The 24,098-nt window shown below is 40.4% G+C and overlaps 1 protein-coding gene and 1 long non-coding RNA gene across 4 annotated transcripts in view; one reads left to right on the top strand and one right to left on the bottom strand.

The window, feature by feature from the left end:
• The first annotated feature begins 4,788 nt into the window (after window positions 1–4,788).
• Window positions 4,789–24,098, top strand: part of ripor2 (RHO family interacting cell polarization regulator 2) — a 69,775-nt gene continuing 50,465 nt past the window's right edge. Inside the window, exons 1-2 of one of the 3 annotated variants that reach the window (XM_081612126.1) lie at window positions 4,789–4,918; window positions 10,892–11,064. In XM_081612126.1, the coding sequence (XP_081468252.1) occupies window positions 10,986–11,064 (79 nt within the window). In that variant the 5' untranslated portion in view covers window positions 4,789–4,918; window positions 10,892–10,985. Of the gene's footprint in view, window positions 4,923–10,891; window positions 11,065–24,098 lie in introns of all 3 variants that reach the window. The other 2 variants (XM_008422028.3, XM_008422030.3) reach the window with 2 other exon arrangements.
• Window positions 5,496–10,897, bottom strand: LOC145553562 (uncharacterized). The gene is made up of 2 exons (XR_014089590.1): window positions 10,665–10,897; window positions 5,496–5,694 (listed from the first exon to the last, which is right to left on the bottom strand). It is a non-coding gene; the product is annotated as an uncharacterized LOC145553562 (long non-coding RNA).

Raw genomic sequence — 24,098 nt, 5'->3', positions numbered from 1 at the left:
TGAGACCTTTCAACCTACTTCTTGTTGTCAAACAGGTACAATTTAGGCGATTAAATTTTTTTTTGGTTTTAATTCTCGAGTTCAGGCTGCCATGAATCCTCAGTCTGACTTGTGAAATAGAGCTTATGTTTTCAGATGCAGCTATATTCAATAATATGATTTTTTTTTTCTCCAAATTTTATATTAGCTTTTTGCATTCAAAGACACTTATGCTCACACGTATCTGCATTTGAGCAAGTTGCATGTATCCCTGACCTCTGGTTTCTCTTAATATTACCTGGAGCAAAGGGAATCAGTGAGGAATTGTTTTCTTGTGGCCGTTCTTGCTGTCCTGGAGCAGCGTGACCAGGGCTCAGGCTGACCTTGTCCTGAGCCCTGGTCGGCTTGTTTGTGATGACTCACAAGGCTTAGACTGGAAGGAGAGAGATAAAAAAACAAACATTTTAAAAGGTCCAAAGAAATAAAATCTGGTCACTGTGAGAATATTTGTCGTCTCAAACTGTGCAAATGCGCTAAGTGAATTCTGCTTCTTTACCGAAGGTTTCATTTTTAAAGAAACTACAATATAAAACACATAATGCAGCGCCACAGTATTCACAGGCCTTGAATATATTAATATTTTGTCAGATTATAACCACAAACTCCTATTCCATTAGTACTTTTATATGATAAAGTGCTTCATAACGGTGAAGTGTAAGGAAAACGACATGTCTATTCAACTGGTTTTATAAATAAAAATCAGATCATGGAAACATCAATATCAAAACAATCTGAAAAATGTAGTGTGCATTAGTATTCTGCACATATGAGTGAATACTAGTGTTTTGGTGTTTGCCCCTGTCTGTCAGGTCTTGCGTTGTTTTGAGTTGTGTTGATTATTTGATAGTAGTTCCATCATCATTACGTTCCTTAGTTTTTTATTTTGATTAGATTCTGTTTTACATGAGTTCAGTCCTCTAGTTACTTTAGTTTTATTGTATTCTTTATGTCAAGTTATTTGTTAGTGCTACATTCATTTCCATTTTGTTTACTCTCTCTCTCGCCTCCAGTGCCACTTTCTCTCTCTCTCCCCTCACACCTGGAACTTGTTCCTTGTTCAGTAATCAAGCTCTCCAGTATATGTGCAACTTCTTCCCAGTCACTTCTTGCAGGTTCCTCACATTAAACCCTGTTCCTTCCCCATTTCACTTTGGTGGCTTTTTAGCAACTGGTTTCTGTTTTTGTTCTGCTCTGGCTCCCTGCATTTCCCATGACTTTTGTAAGTATTTTGATTGTCATTCTTATTGAACTTTGATCATTTACTTCTTCTCTACACTACCTCTCTACACTTGTTTCTATGTCGCTTTGCTTTATTCTACAAATAATAAAATAGCAAAACCTTGTAATCCTTTTCAATCCACTTCACAATTTGACATGAGTTTTTTTTTTGGTCGATAACATAAAATCCTAATAAAATACACTGACGTTGTAACTTATAAAAATATATGTGTGTTTAAATAAAATGCATAAATATGTTTGCAAGGTGATGTGAAACTGCAGGGATCTGAATTTTGTGCCTAAATTGCTTCTTTTTTCCTAAGTTGTCTGATACTGAGCACAAGATGCAAAGTAACCTCCACCGCCTGTTACGTCAGTTTCATCGAGACATGAATTATAAGTACCTGATGAAAAGCACTGGGCTGACTGGTCAAACATGAAAAGCTGGCATCCCCTTCCCAACAGCGACTCATGAGCTCATGGTTCCCATGTCTCTGGGTTTGGACTGAGCTGCCAGTTTCTTCTTTGTGCTTCTCAGAGGAGCTCTCGGATTTTCATGGTGGCCAGGATGTGGCTTTATTGAGTGTCCATTACTCTCTGAGAGATGCCAGTGTGTGTGTGTGTTTGCAAGATGCTGGCTGTGAAAGCAGATCCGGCTTTTCTGATGAGAACAAACATTCAAATGCTGATGAGCCAGGAAAGAATGTGGATTTAACTCTGTGTTGCCAAGTTTCTTCTCCTAAAGTCTCTTTTTGAGGTTGTGTTTCAAGTACTTTCTTTTCTTTCACTTTCAAAACAAATGAATTTTGGACTGAAGCATAAAAACTGCAAACCTATCTACAATTTTGATGAGCATCATTGAGGTTAGTTATTAAAGACATATGATTTTGTTAATGGCAAAATTTGCTGAAATCTCCAAAGTGCTGTCTCATACCACATTTGGTAAGTGACACAATGTCAGGGGCCTGCAAAGCAGGACTGCCAGGCTGTCTGGTAAGAAGGATACAGTGTGAGAGCCTTAACATTTATTTCTTAGCTTCTAACTATACGCCCATGCAGCAGAGCCAGTGTTTCCTCATCTGCATTAAAAAGATATCAGCTTCCAGCACAGATGCCAGGTTTACTCAGTCTAAAGAGTCAGATGTTCCCATGCAGCAAGTTAAAAACAAAAGCACTGCTACCAGGTAGAGGCAGTTTGTTGCTATTGCTTAACACATAATACTCTTCTTCAGATTTTTTAAGCCATTTAAAAAAAAAATCTTTTGTCCTTTGCTTTCCATGTTCCTTCCGGCAGCTACAATATGCTGTCATAGTCAAAGATTAAACGGAAAATGGGGAAAACGGAGCAAAAAAAAAAAAAAAAAGCATCTAAAGTTCAGGCAGATCCCAGAGGTTCTTGAGTGTAAAGCTATTATTAACGTAGGAACAGATGGAGCTGAAACCGCATTAAAAAAGTTGGTCTGACGTTAAGAATAATTTGCTAAATGAGAAAAATGTAGGTTTGTGCAGCATAAATCACATGTAGGTCACGTAACTGTGGCGAAACTAATTTTCATTCACCGGGGAAATGGACAGCTGTGTAGCGACTGCTGATCTCATTGTGTTTTCTCAAGTGAGTTAATACGAAGTCATACCCTCCTTTAGACATAATGAAATGTCTTTTTCCATAATGACGACATAACTAAGGAGTGTTTCGAGTTCTGCTCTTCCTGTCCGTTATCTTTGGACGATAAAACAGAGGTCTCTCCATTCATGATGGAATAACTGACCTCTTTACACAATTTCATCTGGGTATTACAAGCAGAGCTGCAATCAGTACTTGATGTTTTTTTACACACCATTGCCCAACCTTTGCCTCTGTGTCTCCACCCGGTTTCTGAGAAACTGCTGTGAGAACCACCCTGCATATCCGCTTGGCAGAATCTATGTAAACTTAAAAAAAAAAACTCCCATTTCTGTGGCTAACGCTGCCCGTTTAAAAATCTGGGTTGTCTGTATTTATCTGGCTTTGAAACTTGCCTCCTCCCCCTTTGTGTAACCAGCAGGTGCAAGCTGTGGATTGTAAGCGATGGGCAGCGTGGGAGAGGAAATGAGGATTTTTTTTTAGAGCTATCGCCACCTTGCTGCCCCACCCTGCTGCAAACCGTCTCATCTCACTGTCAAAAATAAACCTGGATTACTCTATATGCGCTCCTTTGCCCAATATACGGTGTTATTTGACACTTGTAGCACACAGATGATAAAAATGTTTTACTTGCAGACAAGCTAACATTTAAAAAAAAAAAAATATTCCCATGAAAGTGATCGTTCTGAAAAGAGGATGAAACGATAAAACCAAACACCTTCTCTAAATCATAGATAAAAAGTTGCTTGCTGACTACTTGGCTTAGACTGAATTATTAAGATTTTATGTGCTTTACACAAAGTAGAGCAAACTTTCAAACTGGGTGGAAAAGAATACATGATTATCATTTTTTGCAGGTAAAATCTGATAAGTGTGGCTTGCATTTGTATTCAGCCCCTTTTACTCTGATGCCAGTGCATAAAGAAGAGAGCAGAGTAGCAGTCATGAGGCCTTGCTGACTCTGGAGGAGCTGCAGAGATCCACAATTCTGGTATGTTTAAGACCAAAATGTAGCGTTTTGATCCACATGTAAAATGCTACTGGAAGAGTATGCTGCATCACCATGAACTCACCATCCCCATTTTTAAACTGGGTGGTGGCAGCATCATCCTGTGGGGATACACGACTTGCAGTGCATCAGGGAAACCAGTCAGAGTTAATGGGAAAACCAGCTAGACTGCAAAAGACTTGACACTAGGCTAAAGGTTCGCATTCACAACAAGGCAACGACAACCCTAGATGTACTCACTTAATATACAGGCCTAGTCAAAGTCCAGATCTAAATCTAATTGAGATTTTGTGACTTGAGTATACGTGGGATTCCAGATACTTTCCACTTCCATCTGTCAGAGCTGTTGTTGTTTATAAAGAAAAACTACAGGAAGTTTTTGCCATGTAGATGTCCATGGATTTACACTAAAAGACTTTCAACTGTAAATGCAGCAAATTTGAAGCAGAAATGTTCAGATTTTTCAATTTGTGGTGGTGTATCACATAAAATCTAAAAAAGAAAACACACTGAATCTTGTGGCTGCGACCTAACAAAAGCCCAGGAAACCGCAGTGCTGGAACTGCACTGTAGGACATATGTATAAATATGGAGTTGCAGAGACATGCCTTGGTCTACTGATTCATTCGGTTCAGTGCGTCAGCGGCGCGTTATCGCCTCCCTCCAGGTGTAGCCGGCAGGCTGGGAGCAGGGCCGCATACGTCGCTTCTGCCATCTGTGCGGTGCCAGTCTGCACAGCTGGAGAGAAGCGGCTGCATTGTTGTCATTGTCTGATGCCCTCTGTGCACTCTGAGACAGCGACGGAGCGAAAGGACAGGAGAAAAGGAGGCAATTGTGAAACAAGGACAGACAAAGTACAATGGCGGCAGGGAGAGACGGGGAGAGAGCCCAGAAATAAAAGCTGGGGGGGAAAAGCACTAGAAGGAGCAGTTTCTGAGGAGGCTCACAGTCGGGGGAGTTTAGTGAAATGTATCGCAGAGTCAGGACTTTCCACCATGTGAGGATGAAAAGATACCGATATGAGTACAGTAGGTATTTGCCGTTCGCTCTCTTGTAAAGTTGCTCTTCATCTGCAGAAATTTGCCTGATTTCAAATAACTCCCTCTGGTCTGAATGTTCTCAGACTTTACTGGTTTGTTAAAGTGGAACATAATGTGTTGTTCTTTCCAGCATCAGGCTTTATTGAAGTCTTTCTGTCTGCAGTCTGCCCCGATTGATGTGTTTAATGCAATTTTTCTCATAAAGTTGCCCGAGGAGCTGATAGACATGTGCGTAGTATCGTTCTAAGTTATTCATTTAGCTGTGGAAAGTTTTAGTTTGAAGTGGTCACCATCGGCAGCATGGATCATACGTGCATCAGTGAGCGTTGCAGCTAACTCTATTTGCCATGCTCTGTGCTTCCTCGTTGTTACTCGGGCAACCAGTCGTCCCTTCGCAATCATCCGGTTTTTGTAATTTGTGAGGGAACACAGAGAGAATATTAAAGTTTTGTCCTCTTTCTCTGTCGTTCACATCCATCTTTTTGGAAATTGTTAAACAGGAAATGACTTAATGAGGAGTGTTCTCTAAATATCTGCCACATTGAAGCAAAAGAAGACACTCTGGTCTTGTTAAATGTACTTTATTCTTCTTTTTTCAACCTCTCCATCCCCCTCCATCACACCAGCAATCTGCTGCAGCAAAAACCTGCTCACGTTCTCTGGACTTGGGCTTCTATTTTCCACATGCTGATTTGAATTGGCCTGTGTTGCACTACCCTGCATCGTTTGGACGTTCTGTTCCATGTAGTCATGTTTTAGGTCTCCTGAAGGGAGAAAGGGTGTAGGTAAGCATTAGGATAATGAAATGTAATTGATTTTGTTCTGAAAATAAACAGTGAATTGAAATTGCAGCACATTTCCTTTCACTTAAGCAGCAACATGGTTTTCTAATGCCCTCACACCTTCACCTTCTTATGCATTTGACTGCATGCACAGTTTGATCTCCAAGCAAGCTAGCGCCCATGGAGTCTATCGCCATGGCAGTGAGGTAAATAATTCTGGCCCTACATCCTTTAGGGCCTTACACATGCAGCCCAGGTGGCAACTAATGGATGGGCAGCACTTTATTTGACAAGGTGTGCATGAGACTGGCATGACACAGTCATAAACATGACATAACGCCTGTAGATGAAGATGAAGAAGTTCTGATGAATGCTGATGACTGTCATGAAGTGTCAATCGATACATAAAGACACTTTTAATGCAAAGCTGACCATTTTAATGGACTTTTAATACAAGTTTTAATTAATATTTGCATTAAAAGCGTAATTAACTGAATAATGCACAGCTGACACTTTTAATACACTTTTAATGTCATTTTGCATTAAAAGAGTCATTATTTACCAAGTGACACGTCATGGCAACAGTCGTAGACATTCATAAAGACTCCTTCATGTTCATGACGGGTGTAAGAGTGCAAGCTATCGCACAAGAAATGGCATCAACACAACATTTTTAACTACAACTCTTGGATTAACCCATATAAAGTTAATATATTGAGTTTAAAAACATAAGGAAGTCATCTTTGTTTAACAATCATAATCTCAGATACAATCCATGACCTTAACAAAGGTCAGAGAGTGCAATAAAAAAACGAGATGGCCATAATGGGGGGAGAAACGAGCACAGATATGAGGTGGTTGCAAGATTGAGCATAAATCTAAAACGTACTTGTAAGAATGTAAGAAGAACTTTTTTCATTTCCCTTCTCACGGGAACAGAAGGGGAGAGGCTGCATGTCTTTGAGTTGGCGCAACACCATTAGCCTGCATGCAACAGCGCATTACATCTGCAGTTCTAATAACTGATATTTTAGTAAACAGTAACAGGCGTTCTGATGCATATATTCAGGGCCAGAGGAGGCACTGTGTAGGAGGGTGAAGCTGCCTATTCATTCCTGGGACACTCATCATCTGGCGGGATGCAGATGCTAAAGGGCTGCATTGTTTGACCGCATTCAAACAACGCTATTGTACCGAGCGGATCTGATTGTGCTTTTCTCTGCACTGAGAGAAATAAATACATGTGTATGTGCTGAGCGGGTGTCTGAACTTGACTGTGTTTTAGTGTCGTTGCCGTCTGACTGCGCGTCTCAGTCCGGCTGCATTTGCAAATGCGGTTTTCTCTGTGGTGACAGTGTTTCCAGTCACTGAGAGGACTAAATGTTATTCAAATGCGACCTCACTGACGTCTACCAAAAACATTAATGGATATCATGAAAAACATGAAATATGAATGATGTAATCTGTGTGGCGGTTGTACCAGTCCTGTTAATGATGTAGCTCTGGGTTTGATTGCAAGATGAGTCATGATTTAATCACCAGGACATGAGCTGGTTTTAGGAGTGAACAGATGGAAGTGGGATGAAGCTGGAGAAGACAGCAGGCTGTGCTGTGAATGTGTCATTGTGTGTGTGTGTACGTGTGTGTGTGTGCGTGTGTGTGAGTGCGTGTGTGCGTGTGTGTGTGTGTGTGTGTGTGTGCGTGTGTGTGTGTGTGTGTGTGTGTGTGTGTGTGTGTGTGTGTGTGTGTGTTCGTGTGCGTGTGCGTGTCTGTGTGTTTTTCTGCGAGTTTCTGTGGCATCGGGTTCATGCTGTCAGCAGGTGATGTTTTGGTGCTGCCCTTCCTTTACAGTCCAGCAGACCTTCAGCTTGTGTGCGTGTTATTAAGGTTGATCTTTTCTGCAGAACATTCTTGCATTGTAGACTTTTGACGTTGCTTAAATACGAAAAGAAGTTTATCCCTATTTGTCTTTAGCTTAGACTCTTTTAGGTTGACAGGAGATTATTTGTGAACCTGCAATGTTGGATTTAGGTTTTGACACGTTATCGTTCTTTGATCAAAACCAAGCTTTAGGGTCGTTGTCCTGCTAGGGGGAATCTCCACTCAGGTATTAAGTTTTTTGCAACATCCAACATATATGTATATCCTTTAAATGCTTTAAAAGTTCATAGTTGTCCTGTTGGCAGCTGTGCATCTCTGCAGCTCCTCCAGAGTCACCACGGCCCTCTTGGCTGTTTCTGATTGTCGCTCTAGTTGGCAAGACACTCAGCTTAAGGTGGACACTCGTGTCTTGGTGTGTGGTTCTGTTAACTCTTTCAGTTTTTGGTTGATGGGCTGAACTTTGCTAAGTGAGGTTTTCATAGATTTGGATATTGTTTTGTATCCTGGGATGTTTGGGTTCTGGGGTTTCTTTTGTGGTTGTATTTTGACAATTTCCTTGTCTTTATTTTATGTTCTATAGATCTTGTCTTATTCTATTCAGTTATTTGTTTTCAGTTTTGTTTGCCATATCAGTTCATTCTTTTGTGTTTGGTTGTTGTTTGCTCTTGTGCTTTGTTTATTTGTGCATTTGGACTTAGTTCCCTTAGATCAGTGTTTATCTTCTCCCCCTTTGTTTGCAGTTCCTTTGAGTTCAGCTCTCTTTGTGTTAATTCGTCTCTTTCCCTCAGTTTCCATTCTGTCACAGCTGTACCACATCACTTCTGATTAGTTCATCTGCTTGCTGTGTCACTTCCACCCTGGCCTCGGCATATAAGCTCACTGGTTTTTATTGTTCGTTGCTGGATTTTTCCATTTCTCTGACTCTTACTCTACCCGTGTTCGTGTCCTGTGCCCCTCAATCACCCGGTGGGAGTTTTGTTATCCTATTTTTCAAATTTCACAATGATCCTCCCAGGCTCCTGTGTACATTTTGGCCGCGGTTCAGCCATACAAAACATGACACCAACTCTGCTGTGAACTCTCCACTACTTTCTCCCTGACTTTTTGTCTTCATGATGCAGTTTGTTGACAGATGGGGGAAAAAAAATAAAACCTCTGAGATCTTCACAGAACAGCTGGATATATATAAAGATTAAACTACACATGCAGGACTCTGTCCTACTGATCTGTTATATAAAATTATGATAAAATACAGTAGAGTTTGTGGTTGTATTGTGACAAAACCTAGAGGAAATCCTTTTGAGTGGCAGAGTACATCACCTGTAGCCTGTGCTGTGCAAACACACCTTTAAATATGAATCTAGAATCAATTTATTAATTGATTCTTGGTGTTGATTTCTCAGCGTATGAGGCTGTTGGAGGATTTACAACAGGTGCCACCAACATTGTCAATAGGGCTGTTCCAAAAATACATCAATTATTAATCATTAAGTGATATAATTAAAGTTAAACTGTGTGTTTTAAACTGGTACCCATTTGAATTACTCAGTAACCATTAAGTAGCTCTTCTGCAAAAAGGTTGGACCCATAATTTACACAAACTGATATCGATAGATTTGTTTTAAAATGCTGAAGATGAGGAGTCATGGTTTAGCTTATTTAAAACATGCAAAGCTGAAATTTGCGAAACAGTTTCCTGAGTTTGTTTCTCAAGCTTTAAACTGAACAAACCGATGTTCTCTGCCGCAACACAAATTTAAAATCCTTGAATTATTGACCAGCAGTTTCACATGAAACTTGTGCCGGCTGCTGCTGAGATTAAAATCTTTGTGATGGGATTAAAAACTAATTTAGAAAATTGTTTTGGATGGCTGAGATGTTCAACTCCACTTTCGGTAACTAGCACTGTCTCGTCCCTTTTCTTCTCAACGTTACACACAATATTCATAATATTAGCTCTGTCCACAAGATCGTCATGTTCATTTTTGGATCTGGTCAGCATCTGACGACGGTTTTGACGTACAGACGTTGTCTGAACTCGCTCTGCGGAAAATGAGTTTGCTGCCAGGCTTGTTCCCGTGAGCTTCAGCTTTTAAGGGAAGCGGTGACAGAGGAGGGCAGGTCTGAGGGAAATGTGATAATGAACTGACTTGAGGCCTACTTTCTATTTTGGTTTCAAATTGGTTTGTCTAAATCGGGTGAGTCAGGGAAACGGCATGGAGAGTAAAGGGAGAAAGAGACGGGTTTCGCAAAAAGGAGGAAGAAAATTCAGGGAAGCCGGGGCAATGGAAATCCTATTTCCTTTAAACTTTTCACCACACCTCTCTCCCTTTCTTTTTCACTTCCATACCCAGTCCAATTTAAATAAACCAAAAACCTTTTCTATATCAAATGCTCCTCTTGTGAAAGTTGGGCTAGTTGGCACTCGGATGATAATCCTGAGCGCCGCACTGCTGGACAGGTCATGACTAACAAGAAAATGGCCCAGGAGTTATGCAAACCTTTCCTTTTCTGTGGTTTTAGTTGCAGAGTTCAAAGGTCAAGGGGTGCAAACTCTGTCGCTAATAGAAGGATCTTTCTGCTAACGTTACTCGATAAATATCCTGCCTGGTTTAAATTGCTTTCTGCTCAGAGCAGGTGAGAGTGTTTACTTGCAGCCTGCGCCGCTCTGGGGAAGCTTTCAGAAACGGCAGATGACGCCAGACTTTATCGTCACTGCCAAAGCCCCCTCAAAGTGGGCCAAATGAAAAAATAGAGAGAGCAGTCAGTGTTGTCCCACGAGTCCTGGTGGGCTGTGAAAGGATGGCCAGCAGAGACGCTTCATATCCAGGCTAAACTCTCACTTTCACGCCTTCTTTGCATGTTTGTTCCGGCTCAAAACATGCCATCAAATTATTCCTGTTGATCGCCAAGCGCTCGAGCTGACTCATTGTGGAGAGCTGTATGGTGGATATGGACACACACACACACACACACACACACACACACACACACACACATACACACATACACACACCACTGACGCTCCTCTTACGGCACATTCTCATAAACACACACATGCGCACACTTACTCGTACAAGTGCTCTCCAAACGGCACACTCTCACTTCAGCTTTTGCACAGGATGTTATGAAATCGGCACTCTTGCTGAAACTTGGTGAAGGTCGCTGGGTGTCCTCTCTTGCATCCACCCACCCACTCTTCACCTGACACACACACACACACACACACGCACACATTGCTGTGCAGACAGCTGAAGCACGCTCAGCTCAGTCCCTGTCCTCTCCCTTCTCGTGTGAGGAGCCTGCCGGTGGATCGGAGCGAAGAGGCCCCACTGGCCGGCGTCGATTCCTTCTCGCAGCCCAGACGTTTTCTCAGACGGGGAGGGATACCGATGGCCGTGACCGACATTCCAGAGGACGACCTGGATGAGATGATGCGTGAAGAAGCGGAGGATGTCTTCTATGAAGACGGTAGGCTTGCCAAAGGGTCAGCTGGGGAGTGTTGGGAAGCAAGCGTGGGTTTACTGGTGGGCAGCTGCAGCCGCTCGCGTGGTCACACTGGTTTGGTTTGTGACTCGGGAGTTGTTGTCCGGGTGAAGAAAAGGGCAAAAGTGATGGTTGAACGCCGACCCAGAGGGATCTCCTCAGCTGTGTAGGCGGGGTTCACTGCTACACGCTCGAATAGACTTACCAAAATTAGAAATTCACTTTTGACAGCGTGATGAGAAATATGAGTTACTGGATGAGCAGCTGGTGGGATTTATATTAACCAATCTATGCATGAAATGAGTCTAATTATTTCTGCCGTAATGAATTCTGCTTGCTGCTTGTTTCCTGTTCCTCTTCTTAGGAGTGTTTTTTATTTAAATTAGTCTTCTGTCTTTTTTTTTTTTTTTTTAGAAAGCGGAGAGTAGCTGTGCCCTCTGCAGTGTGGGCGTTCTTGTGTAACAGGCATTTTAAACCACAGAAAAATCTACTTTCCTTGAGAGTTTATAAGCCTTCAGAAATGCAGCATGACACAAGACTGTGTTTTTAGTGATTTGATGCATGATCCATTTAACATCAACAACACGGTTCTGCAAAAATATTCTTTCAATCAATTAACTAAGAATTCAGTGGAATAACTAGAAGATCTTTAACGTTGTTGCCTCAGAAAACCTGAACAATGTTGGTTTTGTCTTTCATTTTTCCTGCGCTGGTAACTAAACTAATGATCTTTTATGAACTATCAAAGTTCAGACATGCATGTAGGGCATGCAGAAATGTTTTCTAATGTGTGGTTAAAACTCTATAAGGGAGACAACTGCATTTTACTTTTCTTATTGGCAGAAATCATTTTATCTTCTGTTAGCTTTCACATTGAGTTTTTTACTGCCATGACTACCAATGTTCCCGGAGACTTTGTAATGGAAACATCCACAGCATGACAACCATACTTGGGAAAGAGAACATAAAGTGCGTTTTCCATGAATTTATATTTTGTTTTAGGTCAAAGCAACAGCTCAAGCTATGTTTCATCTGACTGGAAGTCAACACTTCCGGTTCAAGTGCTTGTAATGTGTATTAATATGCCACATATGTATATTTCTGATGGTAGAATAGAAAATACTTTTTTTTAATTTCCCATATTTATACCTCAGGAAAGCAGAGTCATGGATTACCAATTAAATATTCCTCAATATTCTAAATAACTAAAGTAGAGACTTTGTGCACTAGCTACTTGCTAGGTGCAGTACTGTTGTTGTGCAACAGAGGTAAAATGGTTCATTAAACTAATTTAGACACATTTTACTGCTCCTCCTTGGAGTGAATAATTCCTCCCAAATTAATTTGTACTTTCATTTAAGCTCAACCACTTTTAAGCGACAAGGGCTGTGCAGATGGTGCAACATGTTTACATTTCATACAAGCAGAGTTTAGCTTCACATCTACATGTTTATACCTTTTATATTTAAGGTTTATTCAAAGGCTCTTAAATCTCAGATGGCCAGTTCATGAGGATGCTCTCTGATATTGCATCACTGGATGCGATCTGCGTGACGATGCCTCTTCTGACCCAGTTTTGACAGTTTTTTTTTTTTTGTTTTTCCGCTGCCGGTAATGTGATGTTGGCTTTGAACAGCTCTGCCAGGAGGTGCTCCGCCAGATGACTCTCTGCGGCAAACCAGCCAATCACAGCACACGGATTCCTGTAAAGTTGGCCAGTGGGCATCAGAGTGTTTATTCATAGACGCATCTGAAGGTTGCAGAATGTGGATCACTTATATTTTCTGTTCTAATTAGCTCTCTGGATTAGCCATGGAAATTATTCAGCGTTGCTTTGTGTTAGAATAATCAGGAGTTTCATTTTTGGTGAAATGTATCACGGCTGTCCTACTTTCTTCGTATGAATTAGCTGTATTATTAACGGCCAAAGTAAATCTTCTTCATCCGCTGTGGTTTTAATTGGTTGTTCGGCCGCCGCAAGGGGTCAAACAGTGCATCCATTTACAGAATGTTTCTACTTCGCCATGTTAAATCAACTTCATGGACAGCAGAGCACATTTTGAAAATATAATATATACAATCATGGGTGCTGTCAGTCAGAACCAATGATTTACAATGTTGTAAATCATTGGATTTACAACGGATTCTTTTTAAGTGTGAATCAGCATAACGGTGGCAACAGCAGAATATTAGATTTAACTGTGGCCTGTTGACTGTCAAAGACCCAGAAATTTACATTTTACAGGCCTTGAAAATAACAAACTGGACCTTTAGAGAGCAATGATGTCTTAATCTATGAGTTTATCTTAGTCTGATGCATTTATTTTTGTCCTACCTTGAGATTCAGGTAAATATGCACAGCACAAATGTTAAATCCCTGCAGCTGAAACCTTTCGAAGGTTAAAATTGAAAGGTGAATATTTTCTCGCTTAGTTCTATGTATTTATTTTTTAATTGAGCAAAAACATGGACAAAATTTGTATCAACAGATACATTTCTGCTTTCTGGCATTTTAAGAGTAACTTAATAAATCTACTTTGTTTACATGAGTGGAAGGAATTTTACCCAGGATACATTTTCAAGAAAGCAAATCAAGCATTTAGCTTTTATTTGCACAACCAAACAGCTGCATTTTATAAAATGTGAATAAACAAATGAACGCAAAGCGGATAACTTCTTAGGATATTGTAATTTCAATAACATGGTAGAAGTGGCTTTGGCAGTTCTTAAATTGCAGTGTTTGATAAGGATGGATGGATTCTCCATACAGTTATCAGCATCCCTGGTAAAGATATGAAAAAACCCTAAAATGCCATTTTATTTATTATTATTGCAGTAGAATAGTCTCATTTTAAAGAATTTAATCAGTCTGTGGTTAATTGTTTTTTGTAACCTCTCTTCCCATACATCAACCTTACTCTAGTTGCATGTCCTTTTGTCTTTCCCATTTTGAAGAGTGATTTGGAAAACTGGGCCACTGTGATTTTCTCTATATTTATACGCTCAACAAATACATAATTAGACATCACTAAAAGTGAAGTGGAAATCAATGAAACGCATCAGTTCCATGTTATAGGAGTCATTACGGGTGCTAGTGATGTAATAAAATTAAAAATCTCACTTGAGTCATTAAATGGACTCCAGCTAAAGGGTTGAATAGAGGATTTTAATGCATCTTAGCCAGACGCTTTAGTGCAAAGAAAGCATTTGAAAAGATTGCAGGAATAACCTTGTTTGGCCTTGACCTCAGAGCCACCTTCAGTAGCAGGTGTGTGTGTGTGTGTGTGTGTGTGTGTGTGTGTGTGTGTGTGTGTGTGTGTGTGTGTGTGTGTGTGTGTGTGTGTGTGTGTGTGTGTGTGTGTGATATATGTTTGCTGTCACTGCTACACTCTCAGAGACAAGTGGCTGGGTGAGGCATGGTTAGCCTACCTTGTATCACTGAGCTGAATTATGACTACCCTGACCTGAACAGGAGGGCTTCACTTCGTCCTTTTCATTCAGTGACTCAATTCAGAATGTGTGAATGAGCAAAACGTCGTAGTGCGCTTTTCCACAGACCGAGTAAAGCTTTTTGAGTTCAGTACGTCGAAGCAGCGACATGAAGATGGGATGAAGGCCACATGCCGCGCAAATCATTTCATCTGTATGTAGGAATGTGATTCCACCGTTCATTTGATCCTGGCTGCTGCTGCTTTACATCAGGTCGCTGCGTTTACCTCTGGTGGAATCCAGCTGAGCTAAACCACATCAAATCTGATTCATGTAAGCAGGACCCAGAGCAAATTCACGTTGTATTTTACTGCGAGGCGTTTCGGTCTGGACGTTTTGCTCAAATCAGACTTTAGTGTCTTGTTTTTTCACGGCCAACACAACATGGGACATCAAATCCAGCGTGCTGGCAGCGCCAAGCAGAATAAAGCTTCCCAACTGGGAGGCTTTTATGGGGAACAAAGAGGAAGAACAAAAGTTTAAGGATGAAACAAATATTCTGCACATAAACTGGAATGTTTCTGCATTTGCAATCTGAACCAACAGATGGAAAAAAAACTTTTACTACTCGGGGCATGATTCAGATAAATGTGGGCGATTGTCATTTACTCGGTACATATTTTTTATTTGTTTTTTTTTCACCCCACCCTGCTGCAAGGAAAATGTTTCTTTGGGAACAATAGTTAATTGATACTGAAAAGTAACCAGCAACACTTTGTAGTTACTTACTACGCCTTCCCCAGTTGGCACCGATGGAAGGGATCTGTAAAAATTCAACTTTTATTGCCCAAAATGGATATTTTGAAGAACACACCCTTTAAGCTGACCGCATTGTTTTTAGTATTTGTGCGTTAACACACTTCCCTTCTTGCCCCGTTCGTCTCTTCAACCAGTCCCACAGGATTTCTACTGAATTTGTCCAGGATCTGAGACGATCAATGATGCAATGATGGCAATGATTATGGAAATGATTGTTAATATTTATTTTAACCAATCATGACGTCTCTCCTGATGAATGCTGCAAAATCAACCATAGATGTTTGATGAAAGCTTTTTGGATGCAGAGGACAATACAAAGATACAGAAAAAATATACTGTATATATATTTTTTTCTAAATTTTGCACTGAAAATGGCTCCTAAAAGTAGCTGCTACAATCCATCTCTTATTATTTTGTATTTTCTAATAAAAACACCCCACAGCACCTCTGCGTGAACCCTCAAGTTGCACAAACAATTCTGCTAAAGCCACGCAGAAACTCGACTTCCAGCATGTTGTCACACACAAGTTAACACAAACACAGCTCTGCTGTGTATCATACATTTATCACACATCCACACATGGTAAATATCCCTTCAGAAACTCTGTTAAAATTACTCTATCAGTTGGTGGAAAAGTGCACAGAAGCTGCATTGAGACCAAAAATAATCACAACAGTCTCTTTAAACGCCCACTTTCTCCTCAGCACAAGCTCGGAGACTTTGAGTTTAGTCTAATTTTACGCTTGTGTGCCGAAGAACTCGAGAGCCATGTGTCCCCGAGGAAAGAGTCAGTCAAAGGACTTTAATGATGGCGAAAAAAGAAAAAAATATGGCTGAGCATGAGATTGATGGCGCCACAGTTGAACGTGGCGTGTTGGTGTTTTGTGTCTAAATAAGCCAGTGTTTGACTAACTGGGTCAGGTCAGAAGGCATGAAGAGCTGCTTTCAGTCACGAGTGAGAAACGCTGCTGGAAACACTACTGGACTATTAAGATGCCTCGAAGCAGGATGAACTTCAGATAAAGTTCAGAGAAGCACAAAGGAAACAGATTCCACTTCAAAACGCCCCTTTTGAAAAAGTGTTCAAACACAGATCGTCCTGCTGCTGGAACAGTTTAATCTCCTTTAGTGTATTTTTCAGGATTTTTCTTGCAGCACAGTCAGTTTGAAACCCTTCTCTTGGTTTTAAAGCATTCAGTTTAGGTTTAATGATTTCGTCTTTCTCCAGGATTCCCATTTATCAAGTTTCCTTTCCCTGCTGAAGAAAAGCATCCCAACAGCATCATGCTTCCACCGCCATGTTTTGAGATGTGGATGGTGTGTTCAGGGGAATCTGGTGCTTATTTTCCTTCATCCATCTAATTTTCCATGCAGACCAAAAAGCTACATTTCAAATGCTTAAATAACCTCCAAAGACATTTGGCTTTCTTCCATTTCACAATCACATTAAGCAGAATTGGGGAGTAAATAGTTACATTTAGTTGAGTATCTTTTTTTGGGCAAAAAAAAAATGTATCTTGAGGAATATTTTTACTACTTTTTACTCTGACTTGAGTGAAACGTCTGGATACTCGACTCACTTCGAGGAACGTCACTGAATGAAGAGCAAGCTTGTTTTAACCAAACATCCACCAAGGAAGTTTTATATTCAAAGAAATTGATTAGATATGTTTCTTTTGCCTGATTTTGTTATTTTGTATGAATTATTTTCATTTTTGATCTTCCACATTATATTTTTATTTGTCTGATTATGTAATTTTTAAATAACTGATGTTTTGATCAGTTACCTTGTACTTCATTCGTTTTTTATATAACCAATGGATGGCTACTTTTTACTTTTACTTGAGTAAAAATATCTTGAAGTAGTTCTACTCTTGCTTGAGTTTTAGGTTCTCTTCTCACCTCTACCTTTAAGTCTTATAGTTTCCAAGCTTCACCTTCTCTTTTTGACTGTGGAGATTTTCTTTCTTTATCTCTCCAATCCTTTTCTGAATCATTTTGATGTTCACTTGCGAAAGATTGTGACGTTGTGTGTTACAAATGGTTTTCTTTGTGGTTGTGATCCCAGAAGCTTTTGGATCTTTAACAAGACTCTTCCAAATAGCTGCGTACCGTTCCTCCTGGATGAGCTCAGAGTAAATTTCCGTCTAAATTGGGTAAACCGGAACTCACTAAGGTAATGTTGAAACGTTATGACGTAATAGAGTTGAAAGAGGAGGCAGCAGGTTTAAGGAAATGACACGTAGCTGTGCTGGAATGAGATGCTAACATAGCTAACGGTGTAAGAAATTGGTTTAGGAAACTTTTTTATTTATTCAGTCATATCACTTTGTATTTAATTTCTCCTTGTTGGTGTCTTTTTTGCTCATTCCACCCTCGTACTGATCTTCTATCTTGTCTTTGGCGTTTTTTAAGAGCTCCAGGAGGATTCTGTGGACGGGTGTGATTTATATGCATAACAAACTAAGGCTAGGATGACCTGTAATTGAAAAGTTAATTGTGTGTCACATCAGCAAATAACCAATCACGAGAATGCTGGAGCCACGGTTCTGTGTGAGTTGAAAGGGACAAAATATTTATTTGACTCAACTGCGTGCAAATCAATATTTATCTTTTGTATAACACTTCTTTTTTTTTTTTTCCTGCTTGACACTTCTAAACTTACACAGTTCCCCCCATCCCCGCTGTAAGTTTAGAAGCTGCTGTAAAGCTCTAACGTAACTCCACACCTTAACAGAGAAACACTTTTTATGATGTCAGCTTTCAATCTCTGCTTTGCTCGAGGGCTTTTCTTTAAAGTTTGTCACCAGAAGCAGCAGAGACTTAAAGAATAAATCAGAGCATGACGAGACATGCGGGCTGCTCTTTGCTGGGCCAGATGCCAAACCTGAAGGTCTTATTTCCCACCGTTCAGGAATTCTTCTCCTATCAAGCGATCGCAGTGGAGGAGCGACATTCCTTCAGTAATGAGGTCACAGAAGAAAGGCCATTTAAATGCTCAAACTGACCCACTTTCATGTCGGCTGCAGACCTCGCTGGATTTCTAATTTGAGTTTGTTTGTTATGGAAACCCGATGACATCCGTCGAGCTGTGCCACTCCGATGGGATCATGTGTCATCCTTATGGCAACAGAGAGTTCATCTCACTCGCTTTAGCCTTGGGGGGGTTGATTATGTCAAACCGAGCCGTCGCTGTGTTTCACAAACCTTTTTAAACGAGGAAGTGACCTGGTGTGCAGAGCTTGTCCGGGCAGAGAGACTTATAGATGGGCTGAATTTCACAAATCCATTTCTCCTTCAGACTCTTGTCTGTACTTGCCTTGTGGAGCGAAGGAAACAGTATCCTCCTCAGAGCTGCCAGCCAGAGCGCCGGATCGGAGTGGATCCGTGCTCTTTGGACTGGAAACCTGGGAGGTCGGCTTCATTTAATGGATACTTTATAGCATTTATATATAAAACTGCTAGCAGCTGTAAAGGAGGTGATGTAGTGATAATGGTTTTTACCACAGATCTGAATCACTCTCACTGTGCATTTGAGTGTGTGTGTGTGTGTGTGTGTGTGTGTGTGTGTGTGTGTGTGTGTGTGTGTGTGTGTGTGTGTGTGTGTGTGTGTGTGTGTGTGTGTGTGTGTGTGTGTGTGTGTGTGTTCTGTAATCCAAGCTGTTCTGTTCAGCGTAATAGGGACCAGATTTAGTTGAGCTTGCATGTTTGAGAGTCTCTGTGACTCGTTCACCTTCAGGAGACCTTCCAGACTTGCTTCAAGTGTATAAATCAAACACCTTAGAGTTAAGAGGCTCTCGGACGAAGAGAGAAAGAAAAGCCGAGTGAAGAAAAGCAGGTGCATTACTCCACAATAAACCGATCCAGTTTTACAGATGAAATGACGACGAGCCTGATTTCAGCTCTTGCCTCTGCAAATAGGCCTTATCATTAAACTTTCCACAAAGGACTGACCTGATTGGTTTGTGTCATAACAGGGAAAGCACGGTTGTAGGGATTAAAAGCTGAAAATAAAATAAAAATTATTTCCAAAGCAACCAATGCAACCTGTGATGCGGTTGCCTTACTGTAACATGCAGAGTGTTGTATTTAAATTTGACCTGTGTTTTTAACCAAATTAAGGACATTTTTTTGTGAAATAGTGTGTTTATCTGTGTTAAATGTTGCTCAGTGGTAGGAAATATTCATATTTCTGGGTTTTCTTGTAGAGAAAACAGCTTTTTTTTTCCTTATGAATGAAGCAGCTTCTCATCCGTACACTGCAGGTTTATTATGTGATTTCTTTTCCAGTGGGTGACCTCTGTATCTGTAAGCATGCCTCAATTTACTGCCAAGCTGTGGCTCCAATGTGCACTGCGACTGTAACAACCCTAGAAGAGCTCTCCCTGCAGCAGGTTCATAAATCGGTCAATTTTTATTGCCGTCCGTCAGCCTGACCTTATCTTTTATTTGACACTTACCAAGCAGCCCCACACTCCCCTTAATACCAAACAAAAGCCATTTTGTCAGTAGAAAAATGGTCCTAAAGCCCCTTCAGTTTGACCTTTTCATCTCCAAACTCGTATGCATCGTCTTTTATCATGAACACAGGAACAGTGACAGTCCACCCACACATACACCTCCACAGTCTGGAGGCAGCCTTCATCTGTGTGTCCACAACAACACAACACACACACACACACACGCAGAGCGTGCAGACTAATATGACGGAGATCTAGTTTGTGCGTCACTGCAGTGGGGAAAAGCTCTGACCTGAGGGGACCTAATGCAGCCAGCATCTTACTGCCCTGCTTCTCCCTCTTTCTAATTCCGACAGTTAGCTCCACTGACCTACTTTAGCCCCAACACACTCCAGCAATCATTATTTTTCTGCAGCTTTCCCTGAAAGAGGGGAGAAGGCAGAAAGTGAGCGAGAGAGAGACAACTTGACTGCTTTGCATGTTGCCTTTTTAAGTACATTTTAATGGCGCAACATTCAGCAAGAAAGGAGATGCAACGGCAGAAATTCGCCTGTTTGTCTTCAGATTAAAGATTGTCTCGTTTTTTGGCTAAAGATGCTTGCACGAAGTTTCCACCTTCTCCTAGCCTTTTCTGCTCAGATCTCTCATGGTTCCCATGGCGTTGCGCCGAGGGCAGCACAGGGTGTGTGAGATTTACATTTAGTGGTTTGGATCTTCCTTTGCGATGAGGTAACTGTTCCCAGTAAGAAGCGTGGCGGACCACCTGGGAATCTTTACAAGGCAGAAACGTTTTGGAGAAGTCTGGAGATGAGAGGTTTCATCGCTGGTCACAAGTTCAAATAAATGAGCATCGGCGTTGGTTAGTGAAATGGTGTTCTTCTTACCAGCATGATGTTCACATGTAATTTAACTTTCTTTCTTTAGTTATATATTGGTTGAATAAAAAGGCCCTTGCTAGATCTAAATTACTCCCAAAAGTGCTAATTACCTCGGGACGATGCAGACATCCATCCATCCAGCGTCCAACACTTTAGTCAATCAAAAATGAACATTTATTGTGTTTTTTCAGTTCTTGCCATGAGCGACTCGAGAGGATTTCAATACCAAGTTTCCCAAATCCTGTTGTGTGTAGTTACATGTATTAAAAGCATGACAGCCTCAGTGTAGCTGTACTTTAAAGTGAAATACAACTGAGGATAATTTGCCTCTCCAGAAGTAATTACAGCACATTTAGAAAAAAAATCACTCCTTTCCTTTCTTGCTGGCACAATGGACAAGTGGTGATTATTGTTACCTCACAGAAAGAGGGTTCTGGCCCCAGTGAGCAGAATTAAGGTAATTTAGAAAGAGGATCACTAAATCCACTTGTTATTAATAGAACAATAATCAAGCTAATATTCCATAAAACGTTTTTACAAGCCTGGTAGCTTAACCCAATTATGATTCTTTTTCTTTTGTATGAGGGCTTGTGCAAATATGAAAGCATTTTCACCAATTGGTTTGTGGTGAATCTCTTTTAAAAGGAAAATGTTAAACCAATATAAATCATCTGAAAAGACTTGCCTTTTGTTTCTTTTTTTTTTAAAAAGGTCACACTTAAAACTAAAATATGCAGTATTTTCCAAAACTGAGGGCAGCTAAAAGTGGTGCTGAATGATTGGTCATTTGTTGCCTTAAAACAAGGTTTTAAGCAATTTTATTCAAAGGGGGCAGATATTTCTATATCACTGAAGGCAGTCCACTAACACTTTCTGCTAGTGGCATAAGCCATTGTGTTTGGACTCTGCAGCTAAAGTATACTGCCTAAAGTCAGCAGCGTCTGAGCACTGGAACACACTGCAAAAAGCAAAAACTTTTTTGTTCCCCAGTTGCTACATGCAGGACCATGAAAGATGTTCTTAAAATGTTATGAGGAAACAGGGTAAAATGTCTCGTTTGCTCATTTTGAGAGATTTCTGTGACTGTGTGTGTGTGTGTGTGTGCGTGTGTGTGTGTGTGCGTGTGTGTGTGTGTGTGTGTGTGTGTGTGTGTGTGTGCTGCTGTTGTTGATGTTCTTCTCTATGTGTTGCCTCCAAGGGAGAGAGATTCCACCTGCTATATGCCAGCTGTCATTAAAGTCCAAAGCAGTCAAAGCACGCAGCATGCAACTGAGTCATGTCTGTGTTTCACGTGACAGGAGATACATGAATAAGTACATCTAGATAAAATGGTAGATAACACAAATACAGCATAGCTTTTGTTTGTTTATTTTAGTGCAGCAAAGACAGAGCAGAGCTTTCAGTGTGTCTGACAATAAATCAGCCCGCACATCATCTGCAACCTGAGCAGAGGTGACAGCGAGCGTCTCCCTTATTTCAGTGTCACACGTTCACCATCAGCTGATCCTCTGCCCTGAAGTTGGCTTTCCTTCCTGACTCCTGCACAAAAAAGTTTCTAAAAAGAAAGTCAAACAAAAGTTCTGGATAGTGAAAAGTATGCATGCAGCTGCAACACAGAATATTAAAATAAACAGGTGAAAACAGAAATGCACATTTTTCCAGCATAACACGAGCATTCTGCAAAAGATGCAGTCTGCAAGCAGTTGTTACTCAGCTTTATCCCTCAATAGAAAGCTTGTAAAAAATATTAACTCAAAATTTCTTTAACATACAAACCTAACAGTGCAATGCATTAGTGTAGGGTTAGTAACATTTAAAATGACAAATACTTTGAAAACATATAATATTCCAGTGACTGTAGTACGGTAGACCAAAAGTGTCACAATTCCAAAAAAAAAGGTCATTTAAAATTAGCTTATTTGAAAATAATAAAAATAATAATCCACATAGATTACACTTCAGCAGTCTGTTCTCTTATTCTAAAATGTTACATTTTAACATCTTTTTAGATTTTCATGCATTATCGCATGCTTTGACTGCTTCAGCAAAAAAGTGATTTGTATTAAAAAATTAATTCAAATCAGTCCTTTTTGCTCCAGTTTCAACTACAACATTTACTCTGATACGAACAGTCGTTTGTTAGCATGTTTCTCCCAGCGGCCCACTTTCAATTTGCGAAACGTGCAATGACAAGACAAGTTTTACTCTTCTTAAAATCAGTCTGTCATACTTTAAGCATTTAACTCGTAATGTAGATGTCAAATGTTATTCTCGTGACATCTGACCTCAGAATAAGGTCAAATTAAACTCTAAGTCTTGTATGTGGTTTGTTTTTCTATGACAACATGTTATTTGCCCTCAAAGTCCCTTCAAGCTATCCAACACGTGTTGGATACATATCCAACACATATATTGGATATATGTGTGAAAATTTGCAGTTGAAAATTTTGTTGATGCCCATCTTAGTTTTTTAATTCATGAATTTTCTTAGTTTACAAACTTTATGCTCACAAACAATACCTGTTGACTCCCTTTTTGAATTATTGGTCATAGCTGAATTGTTTTATTTTTCCACTACTTTCTGGTTTTTCTTTTCTTTATATTCAGGATACAGCTGTAAGCATTGTGTCCAAAGGAAAGACTGTTTCTGATAGATGACAAAAAAATCTTTTCCCCTCCTAAATAGTTAAATTTGCACTCTTGTAAAGATTCAAGATGCTCCCTTTATTTGTTGTTCCTGTCTTGCAGATGGTGCAAAATTGTACGATTTATTTAGTGAGTTTTTCTGCAAACATTTTCTTGAGAAAGTTAATATCATGAATCTCAACTCGGATGTATCCACAAGAACCTGCTGCTTGTTTCTCATTGACGGACTCTGGTTAAAGATCAACCTGCAGCTGTTTCTTCTTTGGTTTACTGACTGCATGTGTGCATGGTGTTCTCTCTGCAGTGTGTCTGAACATGCTGGCTCCCCCCATAAATATAGCTGCTGGTCAGTGGCTGCTGATGACAGCCATAATTACAGGCTGAGCTGTCCAACAGCTGAAGAAGAGAGAAAGAGGGGGTGTGTTTGTGCAAGTGTGGATACTGGTGTTCAAACAGAAGTGCTCACACACACACACACACACACAAAAAAAATCCTGCAGAGCTCCCAGGAGGTTTGCACTGGGGATGGAACAAATTGGGAAACAATGGGATAAAATCTTTGCATACCCTCCTTGTCATTAGATCTGTTTCAGTTGGCTCTTACTAATTTCTAACCAGGTTTCTGGAGCTTTTGTATTTTCATTTTTCAATTATGAAGGTAACGCATTCTCACTTTTGCACTTTACGAACACTTTTTGGCCCCAAAGTAAAGTTAATTTTCAAACAACTTAACCGAACGCCTGAGCACCTCTGATCCTTCCCATTAAGGTTATTTCAAAGTCTCGT

This window comes from Poecilia reticulata, chromosome 11 (genome assembly GCF_904066995.2).
Source record: "Poecilia reticulata chromosome 11, P_reticulata-male-v2, whole genome shotgun sequence".
In the NCBI taxonomy this organism is placed as follows: Eukaryota; Metazoa; Chordata; class Actinopteri; order Cyprinodontiformes; family Poeciliidae; genus Poecilia; species Poecilia reticulata.
The sequence above is the reverse complement of the archived record's forward strand: the minus strand, read 5'-3'. Positions and strand labels throughout refer to the sequence as shown.